The sequence below is a fragment of the Panulirus ornatus genome, chromosome 36 (genome assembly GCF_036320965.1).
Source record: "Panulirus ornatus isolate Po-2019 chromosome 36, ASM3632096v1, whole genome shotgun sequence".
NCBI classification, from domain to species: domain Eukaryota; kingdom Metazoa; phylum Arthropoda; class Malacostraca; order Decapoda; family Palinuridae; genus Panulirus; species Panulirus ornatus.
The window spans coordinates 15,068,695-15,093,686 of NC_092259.1; the positions used below are offsets into that span (position 1 = coordinate 15,068,695).

Sequence of the window (24,992 nt, forward strand, 5' to 3'; positions counted from 1 at the left end):
AAATCCACTCCCAGATATCTAAAACACTTCACTTCCTCCAGGTTTTCTCTATTCAAACTTACCTCCCAATTGACTTGTCCCTTAACCCTGCTGAACATAATAACCTTGCTCTTATTCACATTTACTCTCAGCTTTCTTTTTTCACACACTTTACCGAACTCAGTTTCCAGCATCTGCAGTTTCTCACCCGAATCAACCACCAGCGCTGTATCATCACCGAACAACAACTGACTCACTTCCTAAGACCTCTCATCCACAACAGACTACATACTTGCCCCTTTCTCCAAAACTCTCGCATTCACCTCCCTAACCACCCCATCCATAAACAAATTAAACAACCATGGAGACATCATGCACCCTTGCCACAAACCGACATTCCCTGGGAGTCAGTCGCTTTCCTCTCTTCCTACTCGCACACATGCCTTAAATCCTTGATAAAAACTTTTCACTGCTTCTATTACATATTTATATTTTATTTTACTTTGTTGCTGTCTCCCATGTTAGCGAGTTGGCGCAAGGAAACAGATGAAAGGATGGCCCAGCCCACCCACATACTCATGTATATTCATAAACGCCCACACACGCACATATACATACCTATACATTTCAACATATACATACTCAGAAATATACATATATACACATGTACATATTCATACATGCTACCTGCATCCATTCCCGCGGCCACCCCGCCACACATGAAACGGCACCCCCCTCCCCCCGCATGCATGCAAGGTAGCACTAGGAAAATACAACAAAGTCCACATTCATTCACACTCAGTCTCCAGCTGTCATGTGTAATGCACCAAAACCACAGTTCCCTTTCCACATCCAGGCCCCACAAAACATTCCATTGTTTACCCCAGATGCTTCACATACCCTGGTTCACTCCAGTGACAGCAAGTCGACCCCGGTATACCACATCCTTCCAAGTCATTCTATTCCTTGCATGCCTTTCACATTGCTGTATGTTCAGGCCCTGATTGCTCAAAATCTTTTTCACTCCATCCTTCCACCTCCAATTTGGTCTCCCACTTCTCCTCGTTCCCTCCACCTCTAACACATCCTCTTTGTCAATCTTTCCTCACTCATTCTCTCCATGTGACCAAACTATTTCAATACACCCTCTTCTGCTCTCTCATCCACACTTTTTTTATTACCACATATCTCTCCTACCCTTTAATTACTTACTCGATCAAACCACCTCACACCACATAATGTCCTCAAACATCTCATTTCCAATGCATCCACCCTCCTCTGCACAACCCTATCCATAGCCCATGCCTCACAACCATATAACATTGTTGGAATCACTATTCCTTCATACATACCCATTTTTGCTCTCTCTGAGATAACATTCTCGCCTTCCACACATTCTTGAATGCTCCCTGAACCTTTGCCCCCTCCCCACCCTGTGACTCACTTCCACTTCCATGGTCCCAACCACTGCCAAATCCACTCCCTGATATCTAAAACGCTTTACTTCCTCTAGTTTTTCTCCATTCAAGCTTACCTCCCAATTGACTTGTCCCTCATCCTTCTGAACCTAATAACCTTGTTCTTTGTCACATTTACTCCCAGCTTTCTTCTTTCACACACTTTATCAGACTCAGTCAGCAGCTTCTGCAGTTTCTCACCCGAATCAACCACCAATGCTGTATCATCAGCAAACAACAACTGACTCGCTTCCCAAGCCCTCTCATCCGCAACAGACTGCATACTCTCTCCATAACTCTTACATTCACCTCCCTAACAACCCCATCCATAAACAAATTAAACAACCATGGAGACATCACACACCCCTGCTGCAAACTGACATTCACGGGGAATCAATCACTTTCTTGTCTTCCTACTTGTACACATGCCTTACAACCTTGGTAAAAACTTTTCACTGCTTCTAGCAACTTACCACCCACACCATATACTCTTCATACCTTCCACAGAGCATCTCTATCAACTCTATCGTATGTGTTTGATAGTAGAGTGGCAGATACAGGGTGTTTTGGTTGAGGTGGTGTGCGAAGTGAGAGGGTCAGGGAGAATGATTGAAGAGGTAATGAAAGCTTTGTGGAAGATGAAAGCTGGCAAGGAGGCTGGTTTGGATGGTATTGCTATGGAATTTATTAAAATAAGGGGTGATTGTGTTGTTGACTGGTTGATGAGGATATTCATTGCATGTATGGTTCATGGTGAAGTGCCTGAGGATTGGCGGAATGCATGCATAGTACCATTATACAACGGCAAAGGTGATAAAGGTGAGTGTTCAGATTACAGAGGTATAAGTTTGTAGAGTATTATTCCTGGGAAATTATGTGGGAGGGTTTTGATTGAGATGGTGAAGGCATGTACAGAGCATCATATTGGGGAAGAGCATTGTGGTTTCAGAAGTGGTAGAGGATGTGTTGATCAGGTGTTTGCATTGAAGAATATATGTAAGAAATACTTAGATAAACAGATGAATTTGTATGTAGCATTTATGGCTTTTATTATTATTATTATCATTCTCATTGTTATTATTATTATTATTATTATTATTATTATTATTATTATTATTATTATTATTTTAATCGATCGAGTGAGTAACGTAAGGGTAAGAGAGATGTGTGGAAATAAAGAGAGCGTGGTTGAGAGAGCAGAAGAGGGTGTTTTGAAGTGGTTTGGGCACATGGAGAGGATGAGTGAGGAAAGATTGACCAAGAGGATATATGTGTCGGAGGTGGAGGGAGCAAGGAGAAGAGGGAGACCAAATTGGAGGTAGAAAGATGGAGTGAAAAAGATTTTGTGTGATCGGGGCCTGAACATGCAGGAGGGTGAAAGGAGGGCAAGGAATAGAGTGAATTGGAGCGATGTGGTATACCGGGGTTGACGTGCTGTCAGTGGATTGAATCAAGGCATGTGAAGCGTCTGGGGTAAACCATGGAAAGCTGTGTAGGTATGTATATTTGCGTGTGTGGACGTATGTATATACATGTGTATGGGGGGGGGTTGGGCCATTTCTTTCGTCTGTTTCCTTGCACTACCTCGCAAACGCGGGAGACAGCGACAAAGTATAAAAAAAAAAAAAAAAATTATTTTATTGATTATTATCATTATTGTTATTACTTATCCCTGGGGATAGGGGAGAAAGAAAAATTCCCATGTATTCCCTGTCTTGTAGAAGGCAACTAAAAGCTGTTGGAGTGGTGGCTGGAAATCCTCCCCTCCAATTTTTACTTTCCCAAAAGAAGGAACAGAGAAGGGGGCCAAATGAGGATTTTCCCTCTAAGGCTCATTCCTCTATTCTTCATGCTACCTCGCTAACATGGGAAATGGCAAATATGTATGAAAAAATATGAAATGATTAGGGGAGAAAGAATACTTCCCGTGTATTCCCTGCATGTTGTAGAAGGTGACTAAAGGGGGCGGGGAGCTAGAAACCATCCCTTCCTTGTATTTTAACTTTCTAAAAGAGGAAACAGAAGGAGTCATACAGGGAATGCTTATCCTCCCCAAAGGCTCAGATTGGGGTGTCTAATTGTGCGTGTGGATGAAACCAAGATGAGAAAAAAGGAGAAATAGGTAGTATGTGTATGAGTAAGAAGAGAGGAAAGTGATTGGTTCCCAGGGAATGTCGGTTTGCAGCAGAGGTGCGTGATTTCTCCATGGCTGTTGAATTTGTTTATGGATGGGGTTGTTCGGGAGGTGAATGCAAGAGTTTTGGAGAGAGGGACAAGTATGCAGTCTGTTGTGGATGAGAGGACTAGGGAAGTGAGTCACTTGTTTGCTGATGATACAGCACTGTTGGCTGATTCGGGTGAGAAACTGCAGAAGCTGGTGACTGAGTTTGGTAAAGTGTGTGAAAGAAGAAAGCTGAGAGTAAATGTGAATAAGAGCAAGGTAGGGTTGAGGGACAAGTTAATTGGGAGGTAAGTCTGAATGGAGAAAAACTGGAGGAAGTGAAATGTTTTAGATATCTGGGGGTGGATTTAGCAGCGGATGGAACCATGGAAGTGGAAGTGAGTCATTGGGTGGGGGAGGGGGTGAAGGTTCTGGGAGCATTAAAGAATGTGTGGAAGGTGAGAATGTTATTTCAGAGAGCAAAAATGGGTATGTTTGAAGGAATAGTGGTTCCAACAATGTTATATGGCTGCGAGGCATGGGCTGTAGATAGGGTTGTACAGAGGAGGGTAGATGTGTTGAAAATGAAATGTTTGAGGACAATATGTAGTGTGAGGTGGTTGAAAATGAAATGTTTGAGGACAATATGTGGTGTGAGGTGGTTTGATCAAGTATGTAATGAAAGGGTAAGAGAGATGTGTGGCAATAAAAAGAGTGTGGTTGAGAGAGCAGAAGAGGGTGTATTGAAATGGTTTGGTCACATGGAGAGAATGAATAAGGAAAGATTGACAAAGAGGATACCTGTGTCAGAGGTGGAGGGAAGGAGAAGTGGGAGACCAAATTGGAGGTGGAAGGATGGAATGAAAAAGATTTTGAGCGATCGGGGCCTGAACATACAGGAGGGTGAAAGGCATGCAAGGAATAGAGTGAATTGGAATGATGTGGTATACCAGGGCCGATGTTCTGACAATGTATTGAACCAGGGCATGTGAAGCATCTGGGGGAAACCTGGATGTGGAAAGGGAGCTGTGGTTGGGGTGCATTACACATGACAGCTAGAGACTGAGTGTGAACAAATGTGGCCTTTGTTGTCTTTTCCTAGTGCTACCTTGGGGGGGGGGGGGGGGGGGGGGGGGGGGTTGCTGCTGCTGCTGCTGCTGCTGTTTATCATGTGTGGCTGGGTGGCAAGGGGAATGGACGAAGGCAGCAAGTATGATTATGGACATGTGTATATATATGTTTATGTATGTGTATGTATATATTGAAATGTATAGGTATGTATATGTGCACATGTGGGTGTTTATGTAGATACATGTGTATGTGGGTGGGTTGGGCCATTCTTTTGTCTGTTTCCTTGCGCTACCTCTCTAACGCGGGAGACAGCAACTAAGTATTATAACACGAATAGGTAGTATGCTTGAGGAAAGGAACCTGCTGCTGCTGCTGCTGCTGTTTATCATGTGTGGCTGGGTGGCAACGGGAATGGATGAAGGCAGCAAGTATGAATATGGACATGTGTATATATATGTTTATGTATGTGTATGTATATATTGAAATGTATAGGTATGTATATGTGCATGTGTGAGCGCTTATGTAGATACATGTGTATGTGGGCGGGTTGGGCCATTCTTTTGTCTGTTTCCTTGCGCTACCTCTCTAACGCGGGAGACAGCAACTAAGTATTATAACACGAATAGGTAGTATGTTTGAGGAAAGGAACCTGCATGTTTTGGCTCTGAGTGAAATGAAGCTCAAGGGTAAAGGGGAAGAGTGGTTTAGAAATGTCTTGGGAGTAAAGTCAGGGGTTGGTGAGAGGACAAGAGCAAAGGAAAGAGTAGCACTCCTCCTGAAGCAGGAGTTGTGGGACTGTGTGATAGAGTGTAAGAAAGTAAACTCTAGATTGATATGGGTAAAAGTGAAAGTGGATGGAGAAAGATGGGTGATTATTGGTGCCTATGTACCTGGTCATGAGAAGAAAGATCATGAGAGGCAAGTGTTTTGGGAGCAGCTGAGTGAGTGTGTTAGCAGCTTTGATGCACGAGACTGGGTTATTATGATGGGTGATTTGAATGCAAAGGTGAGCAATTTGGCCGTTAAGGTTATATTGGTTTACATGGGGTGTTCAGTGTTGTGAATGGAAATGGTGAAGAGCTTGTAGATTTGTATGCTTAAATGGGACTGGTGATTGGGAATACCTGGTTTAAAAAGAGAGATATACATAAGTATACGTATGTAAGTAGGAGAGATGGCTAGAGAGTGTTATTGGATTACATGTTAATTGATAGGCGTGTGAAAGAGACTTTTGGATGTTAATATGCTGAGAGGGGCAGCTGGAGGGATGTCTGATCATTAATTTTTGGAGGTGAAGGTGAAGATTTGTAGAGGTTTTCAGAAAAGAACAGAGAATGTTGGGGTGAAGTGAGTGGCGAGAGTAAGTGAGCTTGGAAAGGAAACTTGTATGAGGAAGTATCAGGAGAGATTGAGTGAAGAATGGGGAAAGGTGAGGGCAAATGATGTTAAGGGGAGTGAGAGAGGAATGGGTTGTATTTAAGGAAGCAGTGATGGCTTGCACAAAAGATGCTTGTGTCATGAGAAAGGTGGGAGGTGGGCAGATTAGAAAGGGTAGTGAGTGGTGGGATGAAGAAGTAAGATTGTTAGTGAAAGAGAAGAGAGAGGCATTTGAATTATTTTTGTAGGGAAGTAGTGCAAATGACTGGGAGATGTATAAAAGAAAGCGGCAGGAGGTCAAGAGAAAGGTGCAAGAGGTGAAAAAGAAGGCAAGTGAGAGTTGTCCAAGACAATTGCATGTTTACCAAATGGCTTCCTAGCTTCGTCTCTTCGATGTATATCAACTGACTTATATTTCTCTCTTGTGTCTCCCCTGATGATGTGATTATTACATGAAAGTGCACTTGGGAACTTATCATGTTTCATTTTCCCTGTGGAGTCATAGGAATACATGTGTATTTGGGTAGGTTGGTCCATTCTTTCGTCTGTTTCTTCACACTATCTTGCTAATGCGGGAGATGGAGATTATGTATAAAAATAAAAAATATATATATCCATCTTTAGCACCTATTCACAGTTTATTACCTTAGTAAAGCAATACTATGAACAAAGGACTTAGCCTTAGAGGAAAAATCATTACTTAGTCCCTTCTCTGTTGCCTTTTATGACACATAGGAGATACATGGGTATTATTCTTTTATCCCAATCTCCCGGGGAAATGATAATAATGCAGTGGAATTCTAACACCAACAGACCAGTGGGTAATTTCAAGGCTGTTTTTGATATTGGAGGATGTCAGAAACTCAAAGATTGGTATGGTAAGAGTAGAAAGGTATACAGATGTTTTAAAAAGCTTTCTTCTTCATTCATTTTTTCATTCATACTATTCGCCATTTCCCGCATTAGCAAGGTAGCGTTAAGAACAGAGGACTGGGCCTTTGAGGGAATATCCTCACCTGGCTCCCTTCTCTGTTCCCTCTTTTGGTAAATTAAAAAAAAATGAGAGGGGAGGATTTCCAGCTCCCCGCTCCCTTCCCTTTTAGTCGCCTTCTACGACATGCAGGGAATACGTGGGAAGTATTCTTTCTCCCCTATCCCATATTTCTGGTGCAGCCTCCCAATTAACAATAGTATATTTTCCCAAAAATATATCACCACTGCAGCCAGCGATTTCTATACTGTCAAACAAGTGGATGAATTATTGGAAACTGCATGTGGGTGTTAGTAATGCTTTTGGCATCTTCCTTGATGTGTCTATGGACAGAAGCCTGACAGGACTGACTTTTTGTAGTCTATGACATAGTTAAGTATCTTCTAAAAAAAAATTCATGGCAGGAACCAGAAATGGATGAATTGTTGGCATGTGTGCATGGAAGTTAGTCATTGTAGATAAGGCAACTTCCTGTACATGTCTATAGAACGAAGATAGGACCATATTCTTGTATCATGTCTTTGTTTAGTTTTTCAGTCCTCTTCATTACACACAGTTTTGCTTACATTTTGCATCATCTGCAGATCATATGACTTTGTGCTTCCTAACATCTGTGACCATGATGAATATCATGATTACAAAGAGTATTCCAGCTACTACTGATTCTTATGTTACACCTGATAGAACATGTTTATCATTGGACATGGTTCCATTTGTCAGTACACAGAATTTTCTGTTAGTTAAAAACTCATGAATCCACAATCCTGGTTTTCATTCCTTTTTTTTTTTTTTAAGAGAAGTAAGTGGGGAGGGTTTTAGAGGTTGTGCATTATTCAATATTTCAGTTTCCCATTATGAAATTAAAGAAATCCATGTAAATGTAAAGTGCATGTGTATGTATATGGCCACGTTATAAATAAATACTGAAGGTAGCACGTAGGTCCCCCAGGGAAGTTACGAAGGAAGGGGGTTTTGAGGTTGTGCATCATTAGATTTTTTCATAGAATTAAAGAGATCCTTATAAATATGTATGTAAGTAATGTGGTTTATCATATTTTATATGTAAGTGGTAAAATGCTGAAGTTATGCATAGTTTCCTAGGGGAATGATGAAAGTATGGTGGATGAGGATGTGCTTTTTCACATTCTGAGGCATGAACGATTTGCTATTTATCATGCCTGTGTAAGGGCAGAAACCAGTACCACCCAAAAAAGCCATATGAATAATATTGGCATGCTGTTCATTGAAGGCCTACAAAGATTGGTACAGCTATTAAGACTCCTGGCATTCCCCAGGTAGCCATTTGTATACTCTTCCTGGCATTTAAGAGTTAAAGACCATCTTCACTACATTCATGACATTACTGACCTTTGATCTGACCCTTACAGTTTAGGTCAGCAATCAGCCTCACTATATCCTCATCTCCACTACATCCTTGAAACCATTAGCCTTTAATGGGAGAGGTCAGAGGCCCTGGTTTAGTGAGTATGTGTCTAATGCATTTTCACTAAATTAAGGTTAGGGTTCTCATTGTTAAATAAAGAAAGTGAAACAAAGCATAATCATTGTTTCCTTCCTGTGGAGGGATACACATATGTAGCATCACAAGAAAACAGATTTCAAGTGAGGATACTTAGTTGTCACATGTTCATGGAAGAGTAATGAATAGTACTCCTTATATTTTGAAGCAAGTACACAGAAATGGGTTTGGTTTGAAAAAACTCTGGGAGTGGAAAGATTTTTATATATTGCAGAGTTGTACAGAGACCCAGAAAGGAAGTTAGGTTTGGGATCTTGCATATAAAGAGTGTCCTCGTATTTGTACAGTAAGAAGAGGGAGTCTTATCAGCAGGAAAGGGTCACTTTGGCCTGACCACAAATTGGGTATGCAGACTCATTTCTGCTCACAACACTGCTGATTAAAGAATTAGTGTTAGGTATCTCAAGTGGTATTAACACAGGGATTATCATTGCAGATTAGAAAAATTAGTTTCATTACATCTCAGTATGTTTTAGCAATTGATACCCTTCCAAGAGGGAGGTTGAACCTGGATTTCTTGGATTGTACCACTTGTTTATATGTAGAAATGAGAATGTCAGTAAAGAATGAGAGAAGTAATTAAAAAAAAATTGTATTTAGCAAGTTGTAGTAATTTTTCATCCCAGTTCCATTCCTATGGACATGAATAAAACAAGAACAAATACATTTCCTTGAATAAAGTCACCAGTTTGATGTGCTGACAGCATTGTTTTAGTGTGACAGTCACATGCAGTTGGTGCACATAATAAAAACTCGTTATGTTATGCTTTGTCTTTCAGTAGGATATTTGTTTAGATTTCTAATTAATCATTCTTTTCATTTTTGTTTTGTAGAATAACAGACAGTGGTGTATAAGTTTCTGTAAAAGGATGATCGTTTGAAAAACCCAAATTTGACACTAAGCCTTTCATTTGATGGATCAGGGGTATTCTCCACTTGCTAAAGGCAGGGCCCTGAAGGACACCATGGTGAAGAGTATTGCTGAGCATCTTGGGAAAACTGCATCTCAGGTCCTGATCCGATGGAGTGTGCAGAAAAAGATTCCCTGTATTCCAAAATCAACTAGAATAGAACGTGTGCTGGAAAATTCTCAGGTAGATTACGAATTACTGATTAACAGTACAGTATGTAGGTTAGAAAGTATTAAGTTTTTGTTGATGTGGGAGTAGGCATACTTACAGTCTTTGACTTATAGGGTAAACAAAGGCTCAAGGGAAGAAAGGAAGAACTCTGCTAGTTGCAGGTCTTAGGAAAGTAATGTATTTCTTTTGGTTGGCTATCCCAAGACTTCCTTTTCTAGTTCATGTCTATTTCTGTGTGTCTTCCCCTATTTAGAATTGTGCATGGCACAATTTTTCCTGTACTTTTACTGCTTCATGTGCATCACTATGCATTTTTCCATGATAACTTCCTATTCATCCACCTGTTCCCTTTCTAAAGCCCGTTAGTCTCTTTCTGTTTCCTTTTGCTTCACCTCTTTCATAAATACCCTTCCAGTCATCTTGTCTGCATCCCTTTTTTTTTTATACCTTCCTGGAATTTTGTTCTTCTTGTTATCAGCTACTCTGTTCCTTGTTTTGTATCTTTTGCACCCAGATTTTACACATTCATAAAGACCATACTGTTTCCAAAAGGAATAGGTTAATGAAATGTGTATGCTTCCTTACCAAAAATATTTGCCTCTCTTCCCACCTACTTACAAGTATCTGTAATGAGATTTTGCCAAAAAAGACAAGGCTTGCACATAGTGCTGACTGCACGTTTTGCTTGATGAATAATAAGATTTTTCTCCACTGCCAAACCTGTTACATGACTGCCAATTCAAGGCTTTTCAAGGACTGACATCAACCATGTACCTAGTTTTCATGTAAATGTGTCTGTAGTTGTTCCCTATATGTTCTTATCTCATGGTATTACCTTGAATAAGCTGAACAAGTTTTTAGCCACTCATATCTTTCTGTCTGATATTCTTTTGGTATTATCCAAGGTATTATTGCAGAGCATCAGATTGGGGAAGAGCAGTGTGGTTTCAGAAGTGGTAGAGGATGTGTGGATCAGGTGTTTGCTTTGAAGAATGTATGTGAGAAATACTTAGAAAAGCAAATGGATTTGTAAGTAGCATTTATGGATCTGGAGAAGGCATATGATAGAGTTGATAGAGATGCTCTGTGGAAGGTATTAAGAATATATGGTGTGGGAGGAAAGTTGTTAGAAGCAGTGAAAAGTTTTTATCGAGGATGTAAGGCATGTGTACGTGTAGGAAGAGAGGAAAGTGATTGGTTCTCAGTGAATGTAGGTTTGCGGCAGGGGTGTGTGATGTCTCCATGGTTGTTTAATTTGTTTATGGATGGGGTTGTTAGGGAGGTGAATGCAAGAGTTTTGGAAAGAGGGGCAAGTATGAAGTCTGTTGTGGATGAGAGACCTTGGGAAGTGAATCAGTTGTTGTTTGCTGATGATAGAGCGCTGGTGGCTGATTCATGTGAGAAACTGCAGAAGCTGGTGACTGAGTTTGGTAAAGTGTGTGAAAGAAGAAAGTTAAGAGTAAATGTGAATAAGAGCAAGGTTATTAGGTACAGTAGGGTTGAGGGTCAAGTCAATTGGGAGGTAAGTTTGAATGGAGAAAAACTGGAGGAAGTAAAGTGTTTTAGATATCTGGGAGTGGATCTGGCAGCGGATGGAACCATGGAAGCGGAAGTGGATCATAGGGTGGGGGAGGGGGCGAAAATTCTGGGAGCCTTGAAGAATGTGTGGAAGTCGAGAACATTATCTCGGAAAGCAAAAATGGGTATATTTGAGGGAATAGTGGTCCCAACAATGTTGTATGGTTGCGAGTCGTGGGCTATGGATAGAGTTGTGTGCAGGAGGATGGATGTGCTGGAAATGAGATGTTTGAGGTCAATGTATGGTGTGAGGTTGTTTGATTGAGTAAGTAACATAAGGTAAGAGAGATGTGTGGAAATAAAAAGAGCGTGGTTGAGAGAGCAGAAGAGGGTGTTTTGAAATGGTTTGGGCACATGGAGAGAATGAGTGAGGAAAGATTGACCAAGAGGATATATGTGTCGGAGGTGGATGGAACGAGGAGAAGTGGGAGACCAAACTGGAGGTGGAAAGATGGAGTGAAAAAGATTTTGTGTGATCGGGGCCTGAACATTCAGGAGGGTGAAAGGAGGGCAAGGAATAGAGTGAATTGGATCGATGTGGTATACCGGGGTTGGCGTGCTGTCAGTGGATTGAATCAGGGCATGTGAAGCGTCTGGGGTAAACCATGGAAAGCTGTGTAGGTATGTATATTTGCGTGTGTGGACGTATGTATATACATGTGTATGGGGGTGGGTTGGGCCATTTCTTTCGTCTGTTTCCTTGCGCTACCTCGCAAACGCGGGAGACAGCGACAAAGCAAAAAAAAAAAAAAAAAATTATTGTAGACTTATTAGATCTGTATCTTCCTTGCTGAGAAGCTGTAAGATCTGGAACATTATTCTTGATGTCCTTAGTTTGCTGCCAGGATTTGATTATTTATCTTTCATTTCTTCATTCTACACCGTAAAGTTAAATTTTTTCAACCTCTCATGATGTTACAATGGAGCAGTATTCAATTTCATGTACATGTATATTGAGTTTCCCATCCTTAGATTTCTGTCTCATGAAATATGTAATTATCATACCACATATTATTTGCTTGATATACTTCATCTTACCAGTTTGTTTCTTGAATTTTAATTTCAAGTTTCTCATTTACGGTAACTTCAGTATATCTAAAGTTTTCTTAATTTACTGTCTTTCCATGTTGGCTCTGTTAAGGGAGTCACCGATATGTTGTTATCATTCCATGACTTATTCGCATAAATTTCTCTTCATTGAATTCCCTTGGGCTCTTGTTTCCCTAGTTTTGGATCATTTGATTATCTTTTTTGTAATTTTTTGTCATATAATCTTTTCATTTAACTCACTCCTATGGTAGAGGATGTGTAGATCAGAAGTTTGCTTTGAAGGATATATGTGAGAATACCTTTTAGAAAAACAGATGGATTTGTATGTAGCATTTATGGATGTGGAGAAGGCATATGATAGAGGTATTAAGAGTAAATGGTGGGAGGTAAGTTGCTTGAAGCAGTGAAAAGTTTTTATCAAGGATGAAAGGCATGTGTACGAGTAGGAAGAGAGGAAAGTGATTGGTTACCAGTGAATGTTGGTTTGCGGCAGGGGTGCGTGATGTCTCCATGGTTGTTTGATTTGTTTGTGGATGGGGTTGTTAGGGAGGTGAAAGCAAGCTATGGAGAGAGGGGCAGGTATTCAGTTGTGGATGAGAGGGCTTGGGAAGTGAGTCAGTTGTTCACTGATGATACAGTGCTGGTGGCTGATTCCGATGAGAAACTGCAGAAGCTGGTGACTAAGTTTGGTAAAGTGTGTGAAAGAAGAAAGCTGAGAGTAATTGTGAATAAGAGCAAGGTTATTAGGTTCAGGAGGGTTGAGGGACAAGTTAATTGGGAGGTAAGTTTGAATAAAGAAAAACTGGAGGAAGTGAAGTGTTTTAGCTATCTGGGAGTGGATTTAGTAGTGGATAGAACCATGGAAGTGGAAGCGAGTCACTGGATGGGGGCGGGGGTGAAGGATCTGGGAGCGTTGAAGAATTAGTGGAAGGTGAGAATGTTATTCCTGAGAGCAAAAATGCATATGTCTGAAGGAATAGTGGTTCCAACAATGTTATATGGTTGTGAGGCATGGGCTATAGATAGGGTTGTGCGGAGGAGGGCGGAAGTGTTGGAAATGAAATGTTTGAGGACAGTATGTGGTGTGAGGTGGTTTGATCGAGTAAGTAATGAAATGGTAATAGAGATGTGTGGTAATAAAAAGAGTGCGGTTGAGAGAGCAGAAGAGTGTGTGTTGAAATGGTTTGGTCACATGGAGAGAATGAGAGAGGAAAGATTGACAAAGAGGATATATGTGTCAAAAGGAGAGGGAATGAGGAGAAGCGAGAGACCAAATTGGAGGTGGAAGGATGGAGTGAAAAAGATTTTGAGCAATCGGGGCCTGAACATGGAGGAAGGTGAAAGATGTGCAAGGAATAAAGTGGAATGATGTGGTATACCGGAGTGGACCTTCTGTTGGTGGATTGAACCAGGGCATGTGAAGTGTCTAAGGTAAACCTGGGAAAGTTTTGTAGGGCTGTGGTTTCAGTGCATTACACATGACAGCTAGAGACTGAGTGTGAATGAATGTGGTCTTTTTTGTCTTTTCCTAGCGCTACCTTGTGGTGGCAGTGGCAGTGTGTGTGTGTGTGTGTGGGTGTTGCTATTTTATGTGTAGCGGGTTGGCGATGGGAATAGATGAAGGCGGCAAGTATGAATACGTACATGTGTATACATGTATATGTCTGTGTATGTATATGTATGTATACGTTGAGATGTTTGGGTATGTTTATGTGCGTATGTGGGCGTTTATGTATGTACATGTGTATGTGTGTGGGTTGGGCCATTCTTTCGTCTGTTTCTTTGCACTACCTCGCTAATGTGGGAGATGGCAATTAAGTATAATGAATAAATAATATATATATATATATATATTCCTGGTGCTACCTTGCTGAATGGGATGGGGGGATGCTTTTTCCTGTGTGGCGGGGTAGGGACAGGAATTGATGAAGGCAAGGAAGTATGAATATGTACATGTGTATATATGTATATGTCTGTATGTATATGTTGATATGTATATGTTAATATATGTGTGTGTATGGGCATTTATGTATATATATGTGTATATGAGTGGATGGACCATTCTTCATCTGTTTCCCTTTCACTACCTCGCTGATGTGGAAAACAGCAATTAAGTATAGTAAATGAAAAAATATAGATATAATTTTTCTGTACTTTGCTGTTGATGTATGAAATTATTATTACAAACAGTTTTTAAGTTTATACCTTTCTGGTACACATGATAGAACTTTCTCCTCTTAAAACATAATTTCATATGCCACCTCATTGAATTTTATGTTAGTTTAAAGCTCTGACTCATTTTCATAGTTAACTCTTAATATTTTGTTTTTCCACTTTCTGTAATAAAACTGCATTTCACTTTGTCAGATGCTTTGACAAAGTGTTGAAAGTCATTTTTCAGTCACTTAAAATGCTATCATACATAATTAGCTGACAGAAACTGACAAAGTAACTAACAGGGAAATAATATTAATGCTGAAAACAGTATTAGGGAATGCTGCAAAGAGTTATTCAGCATGTGTTTACATTCTGGCACATATGTACTTAATACATTTGCTGGGGAAAAAATTATTCCTATGAGCATAACTTCTCCATGTCCATTTATAAAGAAAATGCTCTGTATTGTATGTTTCATTGGGAGAGTTATGGCGAATCTGTTGTGTGACAAATAGAACTTTTTGGAATGTTAAGATCCTTTCATTTTCATGGAAGGAAGGGGGTCAGATGGATGGAAAAGATTAGCTGGTTCATGGGAGACTGGTTAGGTATATACTGTGGCAAATGATGTAATACCAGCTGCCGTGAAATAAAGTTGAACACATGTCATATAGGCCCAATATATGTACATTTTTTGCATGCCTGTTCACCCTTTCTAGTGAGTGAAATAATGCCAGGAACAGATGAATATTGACCTTGAAAGTGGGGCATGAGAATTTATACATACGTCTAGAAGCATTCCCGCCCCAACAGATTTTTGTCTGGAGGCATAAAGGGGTTATTGCTGCCTATGTCTGATCTAACTTCATGCTCTGATTTATGATTGGTATTGATTTTATTAGGCCAACTCTGGGTAGAATTTTAATAGCTTTTAATGCTGCCCCTTGATTTCATGTATAGTTGTGTTACCGACACCAGAAGACTTGGTCAGGTGATGCACTAAAACACCCTTATCAGTATTCTCTCCTGCAATATTTCCATTTTCTGCATAATGGGAACTGAAATACGCTTCCTATGTGTAACACTACATCTTGTACTAATACTCTGCTATTTTGATGCCTTTAAAAGGTTAGAGTTTATGAAAATATAACAAGAAAAACTGAGGAAAGAATGAAACTTTATTACCGCACATTGAGATCAGACGAACAATGGTGTGCAGTATTCTTCAACAGTGCATGGTAAACATTGGTCAGTTTGAAAGCTCATGATCCAAACAGATGGTTATCTTGAATGCCATTGACTGCAGTTTGGGAGTAAAATTTTTAGAAGTTTGGATTTTTTTTTTGAACTTGACAAGTATTATTATTGTACCATTGACATTTTATCAACATCAGTGACAGTTTTCTCTAAATCCCTTTAATTATGCATTAAAGCCCTTTAGAAGCCCAAGTCCTTCTTGCCATCCTTTCAGTATATATACGTAACCATAGACATCCATACTTCAGCTTTAGCCTTAGACTAATAACTTAGTTTTCCAGTATTTTCAAGATAAAGTATATTCTCAAAAATAGTTGCTCTCAAAAGAACTTATTTTATAGTAGCTTTCCTTCCATAGCATACACATTAATACACATAGCAATTTGTGGAAATTTGATTTATACAACCAAATTGTTATATTTTATCCTTGTTCATCATTTATTGATTTATCTATATTTTTTCCACAACTTTTTTATTAGTAAGCTGATATATCTGTATCTTTTACATTTATTCATTATAATTCTCCTTTACACAATGAAACATTCATTGCGTTCACCAAGGCCACTGTTACAGTAATTTCCCTCTGACTGGTACACATATTTCTTGAAAGATCTTCTTTACTATCTCACCCCCTGCCTTTAGAATCTGTTGTTTTTGTGTCGTTTCATATTTGAATGTTATTAAGGTAATACAAAACGGTTATCAATTTTGTATTGTAGGGTTACTGTCCACTAGGCAATGGACAAATTCTTAATGAACCAAAAATTCAAGAGATTGCGGAGATGCACAACAAATCCCCTGCCCAGGTTCTCATTCGTTGGAATCTTCAGAAGAGGGTTGTGTGCATCCCAAAGTCTACTAAGGAGCACAGGGTCAAAGAAAACTCTGAGGTAGAGGAAAGTAAAGGGCATGGTAGTGTTACTTTTAGAAAGAAAATTTTTTTTTGAATTAACTGGGTTAAGGTTCTGGCATTGATCTGATGTACAATATTCTGGTGTGAAATACAAACCATTCAAAACTTAAATGGTAGTCATAAAAAACTTTGGACAGGACTGCAGTTTTTCTGCTTGGTAAAACCTTACTCTTGATGAATATAAATATTTTTTTTTTTTTTTTTGCTTTGTCGCTGTCTCCCGCGTTTGCGAGGTAGCACAAGGAAACAGATGAAAGAAATGGCCCAACCCACCCCCATACACATGTATATACATACATGTCCACACACGCAAATATACATACCTACACAGCTTTCCATGGTTTACCCCAGACGCTTCACATGCCCTGATTCAATCCACTGACAGCACGTCAACCCCGGTATACCACATCTATCCAGTTCACTCTATTCCTTGCCCTTCTTTCACCCTCCTGCATGTTCAGGCCCCGATCACACAAAATCTTTTTCACTCCATCTTTCCACCTCCAATTTGGTCTCCCACTTCTCCTCGTTCCCTCCACCTCTGACACATATATCCTCTTGGTCAATCTATCCTCACTCATTCTCTCCATGTGCCCAAACCATTTCAAAACACCATCTTCTGCTCTCTCAACCACGCTCTTTTTATTTCCACACATCTCTCTTACCCTTACGTTACTTACTCGATCAAACCACCTCACACCATACGTTGTCCTCAAACATCTCATTTCCAGCACATCCACCCTCCTGCGCACAACTCTATCCATAGCCTACACCTCGCAACCATACAACATTGTTGGAACCACTATTCCTTCAAACATACCCATTTTTGCTTTCCGAGATAATGTTCTCGACTTCCACACATTCTTCAAGGCTCCCAGGATTTTCGCCCCCTCCCCCACCCTATGATCCACTTCCGCTTCCATGGTTCCATCCGCTGCCAGATCCACTCCCAGATATCTAAAACACTTTACTTCCTCCAGTTTTTCTCCATTCAAACTTACCTCCCAATTGACTTGACCCTCAACCCTACTGTACCTAATAACCTTGCTCTTATTCACATTTACTCTTAACTTTCTTCTTTCACACACTCCACCAAACTCAGTCACCAGCTTCTGCAGTTTCTCACATGAATCAGCCACCAGCGCTGTATCATCAGCGAACAACAACTGACTCACTTCCCAAGCTCTTTCATCCACAACAGACTTCATACTTGCCCCTCTTTCCAAAACTCTTGCATTCACCTCCCTAACAACCCCATCCATAAACAAATTAAACAACCATGGAGACATCACACACCCCTGCCGCAATCCTACATTCACTGAGAACCAATCACTTTCCTCTCTTCCTACACGCACACATGCCTTACATCCTCGATAAAAACTTTTCACTGCTTCTAACAACTTGCCACCCACACCATATATTCTTAATACCTTCCACAGAGCATCTCTATCAACTCTATCATATGCCTTCTCCAGATCCATAAATGCTACATACAAATCAATTTGCTTTTCCAAGTATTTCTCACATACATTCTTCAAAGCAAACACCTGATCCACACATCCTATACCACTTCTGAAACCACACTGCTCTTCCCCAATCTGATGCTCTGTACATGCCTTCACCCTCTCAATCAATACCCTCCCATATAAATATATTACATGTAAATAGTCAAAGAATTAGTCCACAAAGAGCTCATGGAATACAGATGAGGAAGCCTCAACTTACAATGCAACAGGAGACATTTCTGGACACCTGAATGTTTTTCATTCTAATAGATAGTTTGTAAGATAGCAGTGAGCCTCAAGTCGCTTATCTGGTATTGATACTCAGCATTTTGAAAGTTGCCTTCCTCAAGAGAGTATGACGCAGAAATGTCTCACACAGGGTTATATACAATACTGCTGTATCAAGTTCCTAGTTAATGTGGCCAGGTGCTTTGTGACAGGTCAGTTCCTATCACATGCCTTCTCTTATTTAACCAAACTCCAATCACGTGTTCAGTGGCCACTGTAGCCCTCCTGTAACTCCATGTTACTGTTTCATATTCTCCTGAGAAAAATAACTGTCAAAGCATTGAGGATTAAGTCCTGATTGGCAGCTTGTCTCTCCGTGCTACCTTACTTCCGGGACACCTGTCAAAACTCAAATGCTTGGTAAGCTGAATCATTGAAACCCAGTTTGATAAGAGCATTGTGAACCTGACCAAATTCTTCCCAATGTAACTTATAAATATATTACAGTGTATCTGAAACAAAATAGCTTACTACCAGTAACACTGTTATAATGTAATACAGACAATACAATACAGCCCTTTTCTAACAGATTATAATAATTTGGGGGAAGGGTGGTCCATTAGAAATTGAATTCTGTAACATCCCAAATTTTCTCCTAGGTATACAAGAAATTCACAAATTTATTTATTTTTTTTTTTTTTTTTTTTTTTTATACTTTGTCGCTGTCTCCCGCGTTTGCGAGGTAGCGCAAGGAAACAGACGAAAGAAATGGCCCAACCCCCCCCCATACACATGTACATACACACGTCCACACACGCAAATATACATACCTACACAGCTTTCCATGGTTTACCCCAGACGCTTCACATGCCTTGCTTCAATCCACTGACAGCACGTCAACCCCTGTATACCACACGACTCCAATTCACTCTATTTCTTGCCCTCCTTTCACCCTCCTGCATGTTCAGGCCCCGATCACACAAAATCATTTTCACTCCATCTTTCCACCTCCAATTTGGTCTCCCTCTTCTCCTCGTTCCCTCCACCTCCGACACATATATCCTCTTGGTCAATCTCTCCTCACTCATTCTCTCCATGTGCCCAAACCATTTCAAAACACCCTCTTCTGCTCTCTCAACCACGCTCTTTTTATTTCCACACATCTCTCATACCCTTACGTTACTTACTCGATCAAACCACCTCACACCACACATTGTCCTCAAACATCTCATTTCCAGCACATCCATCCTCCTGCGCACATCTCTATCCATAGCCCACGCCTCGCAACCATACAACATTGTTGGAACCACTATTCCCTCAAACATACCCATTTTTGCTTTCCGAGATAATGTTCTCGACTTCCACACATTTTTCAAGGCTCCCAAAATTTTCGCCCCCTCCCCCACCCTATGATCCACTTCCGCTTCCATGGTTCCATCCGCTGACAGATCCACTCCCAGATATCTAAAACACTTCACTTCCTCCAGTTTTTCTCCATTCAAACTCACCTCCCAATTGACTTGACCCTCACCCCTACTGTACCTAATAACCTTGCTCTTATTCACATTTACTCTCAACTTTCTTCTTCCACACACTTTACCAAACTCAGTCACCAGCTTCTGCAGTTTCTCACATGAATCAGCCACCAGCGCTGTATCATCAGCGAACAACAACTGACTCACTTCCCAAGCTCTCTCATCCCCAACAGACTTCATACTTGCCCCTCTTTCCAGGACTCTTGCATTTACCTCCCTTACAACCCCATCCATAAACAAATTAAACAACCATGGAGACATCACACACCCCTGCCGCAAACCTACATTCACTGAGAACCAATCACTTTCCTCTCTTCCTACACGTACACATGCCTTCACAAATTTATATATTAATCATAAACTTGGTCCTGTGATAAAGATGTGGTCTGTATGTTCACCTATCCCAGCCCCACCCGACAGCACAAACGTTGAGGTTGGACGAGTTTAGGGATTAGAAAGACTACACTGAATCAAAAGGAAGTAACCCCAGGAATGTTTCTGGAATTACCTGAATCATCACCTGATCAGAAATGGGGCCCTGCATGAGGTGCAAGCTACTCTCCCCACGCTCATGATACTCAATTATATTCACTCTTCAGTTATTGTTAGGTGTTGCCTGGACCTCTTAGTATGTGCAGCACTAATAGCACTCTTATCTGCCTTGATATAATGCAAAAAGACAGGCCTTTGTTTTAAAACCACTATAACTGCATGAGAACAGGCATATTGACAAGCCTGAGCTCATCTTCAACTTGTGAGTATTGACAAAGCTAGTTATTCTTTCATCTTGAAATTTCTGCCTAAATTATCCTTGTAAGTGTAAAGATACAAAAAATGTATTGCATAATTAAACTACTGTAAATCTTTTTACAACTAAATGGATGTGTGAAGAGAGAACTCTGTATATTAATGAAATAAGGAAAAGCGCATCAATGTGATGTGCAACAGGCTGTCACATGTTCTCTTACCTAAACCAGTGTTGGGAACTAAAGGACTGTTACATTACATCACATATGCAGTCCATTGGGTTCTTACCTTACTGGAGTAAATTTACAGTGTAGTAAGATTTTGATGAAATTTCTATAATTAGATCCCAAATTTAGTCCAAAGGATCCATTAGAAGTCAAATTCCAAAATGTTGAAGTTTCTTAGAACAGTTTTTTTTTTTAACTGTATTTTATGAAAACTTAATGAAAAAGGAACTGAACTGAAACATGGTGATGAGGTCAGTAGGTGCTAATGGAGAGTCATGAGGAAGACAAGGGTCACTGGGAGGGAATGTGAGGGGCACTACAATTATCTACATTACTCCTAAATTATCTGATTCAACAAGTGTTGTCATACTGCAGGTAAAACAGACAACATTTAATACACTGACACTGAAAATATAAAGTTTATATAGTAAGGGGGACCCACAGACTTGGCCATAACCTTGAGTTTCTGACCACATCAGCATCTTTGATTTAACTTCAAGACTGATAGCCTTATGACTTTTACTCCTATAAGTAATTTTAACATTCCTTCCAGACCCACTGAAATGCCTGAATTTACCATGGATGCAGTAAATAACGGGGTAGTGATGAACACACATGAATTTGTGTACCCACCTACATACACATGTATATACATACACGTCCACACATGCAAATATACATATCTATACATCTCAACGTATACATATATATACACACACACAGACATATACATATATACACATGTACATAATTCATACTGTCTGCCTTTATTCAATCCCATCGCCACCTCGCCACACATGAAATAACAACCCCCTCCCCCCTCATGTGTGCGAGGTAGCGCTAGAAAAAGACAACAAAGGCCCCATTCGTTCACACTCAGTCTCTAGCTGTCATGTAATAATGCACTGAAACCACAGCTCCCTTTCCACATCCAGGCCCCACAGAAATTTCCATGGTTTACCCCAGATGCTTCACATGCCCTGGTTCAATCCATTGACAGCACGTCGACCCCGGTATACCACATCGTTCCAATTCACTCTATTCCTTGCACGCCTTTCACCCTCCTGCATGTTCAGGCCCCTATCACTCAAAATCTTTTTCACTCCATCTTTCGACCTCCAATTTGGTCTCCCACTTCTCGTTCCCTCCACCTCTGACACATATATCCTCTTGGTCAATCTTTCCTCACTCATTCTCTCCATGTGACCAAACCATTTCAAAACACCCTCTTCTGCTCTCTCAACCACACTCTTTTTATTACCACACATCTCTCTTACCCTATTATTACTTACTCGATCAAACCACCTCACACCACATATTGTCCTCAAACATCTCATTTCCAGCACATCCACCCTCCTCTGCACGACTCTATCCATAGCCCACGCCTTGCAACCATATGACATTGTTGGAACCACTATCCCTTCAAACATACCCATTTTTGCTTTCCGAGATAATGTTCTCGACTTCCACACATTCTTCAACGCTCCCAGAATTTTCGCCCCCTCCCCCTTCCTATGATTCACTTCCGCTTCCATGGTTCCATCCACTGCCAAATCCACTCCCAGATATATAAAACACTTCACTTCCTCCAGTTTTTCTTCATTCAAACTTACCTCCCAATTGACTTGACCCTCAACCCTACTGTACCTAATAACCTTGCTCTTAGTCACATTTACTCTCAACTTTCTTCTCTCACACACTTTACCAAACTCAGTCACCAGCTTCTGCAGTTTCTCACATGAATCAGCCACCAGTGCTGTATCATCAGTGAACAACAACTGACTCACTTCCCAAGCTCTCTCATCCACAACAGACTTCATACTTGCCCCTCTTTCCAAAACTCTTGCATTCACCTCCCTAACAACCCCATCCATAAACAAATTAAACAACCATGGAGACATCACACACCCATGCCGCAAACCTACATTCACTGAGAACCAATCACTTTCCTCTCTTCCTACACGTACACATGCCTTACATCCTCGATAAAAATTTTTCACTGCTTCTAACAACTTGCCTCCCACACCATATATTCTTAATACCTTCCACAGAGCATCTCTATCATATGCCTTCTCCAGATCCATAAATGCTACATACAAATCCATTTGCTTTTCTAAGTATTTCTCACATACATTCTTCAAAGCAAACACCTGATCCACACATACTCTACCACTTCTGAAACCACACTGCTCTTCCCCAATCTGATGTTCTGTACATGCCTTCACCCTCTCAATCAATACCCTCCCATATAATTTCCCAGGAATACTCAACAAACTTATACCTCTGTAATTTGAGCACTCACTCTTATTCCCTTTGCCTTTGTACAGTGGCATTATGTATACATTGAGATGTATAGGTATGTATATTTGTGTGTGTGGATGTGTATGTATATACATGTGTATGTGGGTGGGTTGGGCCATTCTTTTGTCTGTTTCCTTGCGCTACCTCACTAATGCGGGAGACAGCATTCCTCACGTGTCGTAGAAGGGAGAATAAAAAGATGTTTTGGAAGGAGGTAAATAAAGTGCGTAAGACAAGGGAACTAATGGGAACTTCAGTGAAGGGGGCTAATGGGGAGGTGATAACAAGTAGTGGTGATGTGAGAAGGAGATGGAATGAGTATTTTGAAGGTTTGTTGAATGTGTTTGATGATAGAGTGACAGATATAGGGTGTTTTGGTCGAGGTGGTGTGCAAAGTGAGAGGGTTAGGGAAAATGATTTGGTAAACAGAGAACAGGTAGTAAAAGCTTTGTGGAAGATGAAAGCCGGCAAGGCAGCGGGTTTGGATGGTATTGCAGTGGAGGTGAGTGTGTTGTTGACTGGTTGGTAATATTATTCAATGTATGTATGATTCATGGTGAGGTGCCTGAGGATTGGCGGAATGCTTGCATAGTGCCATTGTAAAAGGCAAAGGGGATAAGAGTGAGTGTTCAAATTACAGATTTATAAGTTTGTTGAGTATTCCTGGTAAATTATATGGGTGGGTATTGATTGAGAGGGTGAAGGCATGTACAGAGCATCAGATTGGGGAAGAGCAGTGTGGTTTCAGAAGTGGTAGAGGATGTGTGGATCAGGTGTTTGCTTTGAAGAATGTATGCAAGAAATACTTAGAAAAGCAAATGGATTTGTATGTAGCATTTATGGATCTGGAGAAAGCATATGATAGAGTTGATAGAGATGCTCTGTGGAAGGTATTAAGAATATATGGTGTGGGAGGCAAGTTGTTAGAGGCAGTGAAAAGTTTGCATCGAGGATGTAAGGCATGTGTACGTATAGGAAGAGAGGAAAGTGATTGGTTCTCAGTGAATATAGGTTTGTGATGTCTCCATGGTTGTTTGATTTGTTTATGGATGCGGTTGTTAGGGGGGTAAATGCAAGAGTTTTGGAAAGAGGGGCAAGTATGAAGTCTGTTGTGGATGAGAGAGCTTGGGAAGTGAGTAAGTTGTTGTTCGCTGATGATACAGCGCTGGTGGCTGATTCATGTGAGAAACTGCAGAAGCTGGTGACAGAGTTTGGTAAAGTTTGTGAAAGAAGAAAGTTGAGAGTAAATGTGACTAAGAGCAAGGTTATTAGGTACAGTAGGGTTGAGGGTCAAGTCAATTGGGAGGTAAGTTTGAATGGAGAAAAACTGGAGGAAGTGAAGTGTTTTAGATATCTGGGAGTGGATTTGGCAGCGGATGGAACCATGGAAGCGGAAGTGAATCATAGGGTGGGGGAGGGGGCGAAAATTCTGGGAGCGTTGAAGAATGTGTGGAAGTCGAGAACATTATCTCAGAAAGCAAAAATGGGTATGTTTGAAGGGATAGTGGTTCTAACAATGTTATATGGTTGCAAGGCGTGGGCTATGGATAGAGTCGTGCAGAGGAGGATGGATGTGCTGGAAATGAGATGTTTGAGGACAATATGTGGTGTGAGGTGGTTTGATCGAGTAAGTAATAATAGGGTAAGAGAGATGTGTGGTAATAAAAAGAGTGTGGTTGAGAGAGCAGAAGAGGGTGTTTTGAAATGGTTTGGGCACATGGAGAGAATGAGTGAGGAAAGATTGACCAAGAGGATATATGTGTTGGAGGTGGAGGGAACGAGGAGAAGTGGGAGACCAAATTGGAGGTGGAAAGATGGAGTGAAAAAGATTGTGTG

At 40.6% G+C, this 24,992-nt stretch overlaps 1 protein-coding gene across 12 annotated transcripts in view; it reads left to right on the forward strand.

Moving 5' to 3' along the window:
• The window catches only part of LOC139760405 (uncharacterized oxidoreductase ZK1290.5-like), a 120,014-nt gene that overhangs the window by 33,109 nt on the left and 61,913 nt on the right, over positions 1–24,992 (forward strand). For 10 of the 12 annotated variants that reach the window (XR_011715332.1, XM_071683567.1, XM_071683565.1 and 7 more), the window contains exons 7-8: positions 9,500–9,670; positions 16,420–16,590. Coding sequence is in view for 11 of the 12 variants with exons in the window: in XM_071683567.1 (XP_071539668.1) it covers positions 9,500–9,670; positions 16,420–16,590 (342 nt within the window). In the remaining variant the exon portion in view is untranslated. The remainder of the gene's footprint in view (positions 1–9,499; positions 9,671–16,419; positions 16,591–24,992) is intronic. The other 2 variants (XM_071683568.1, XM_071683569.1) reach the window with 2 other exon arrangements.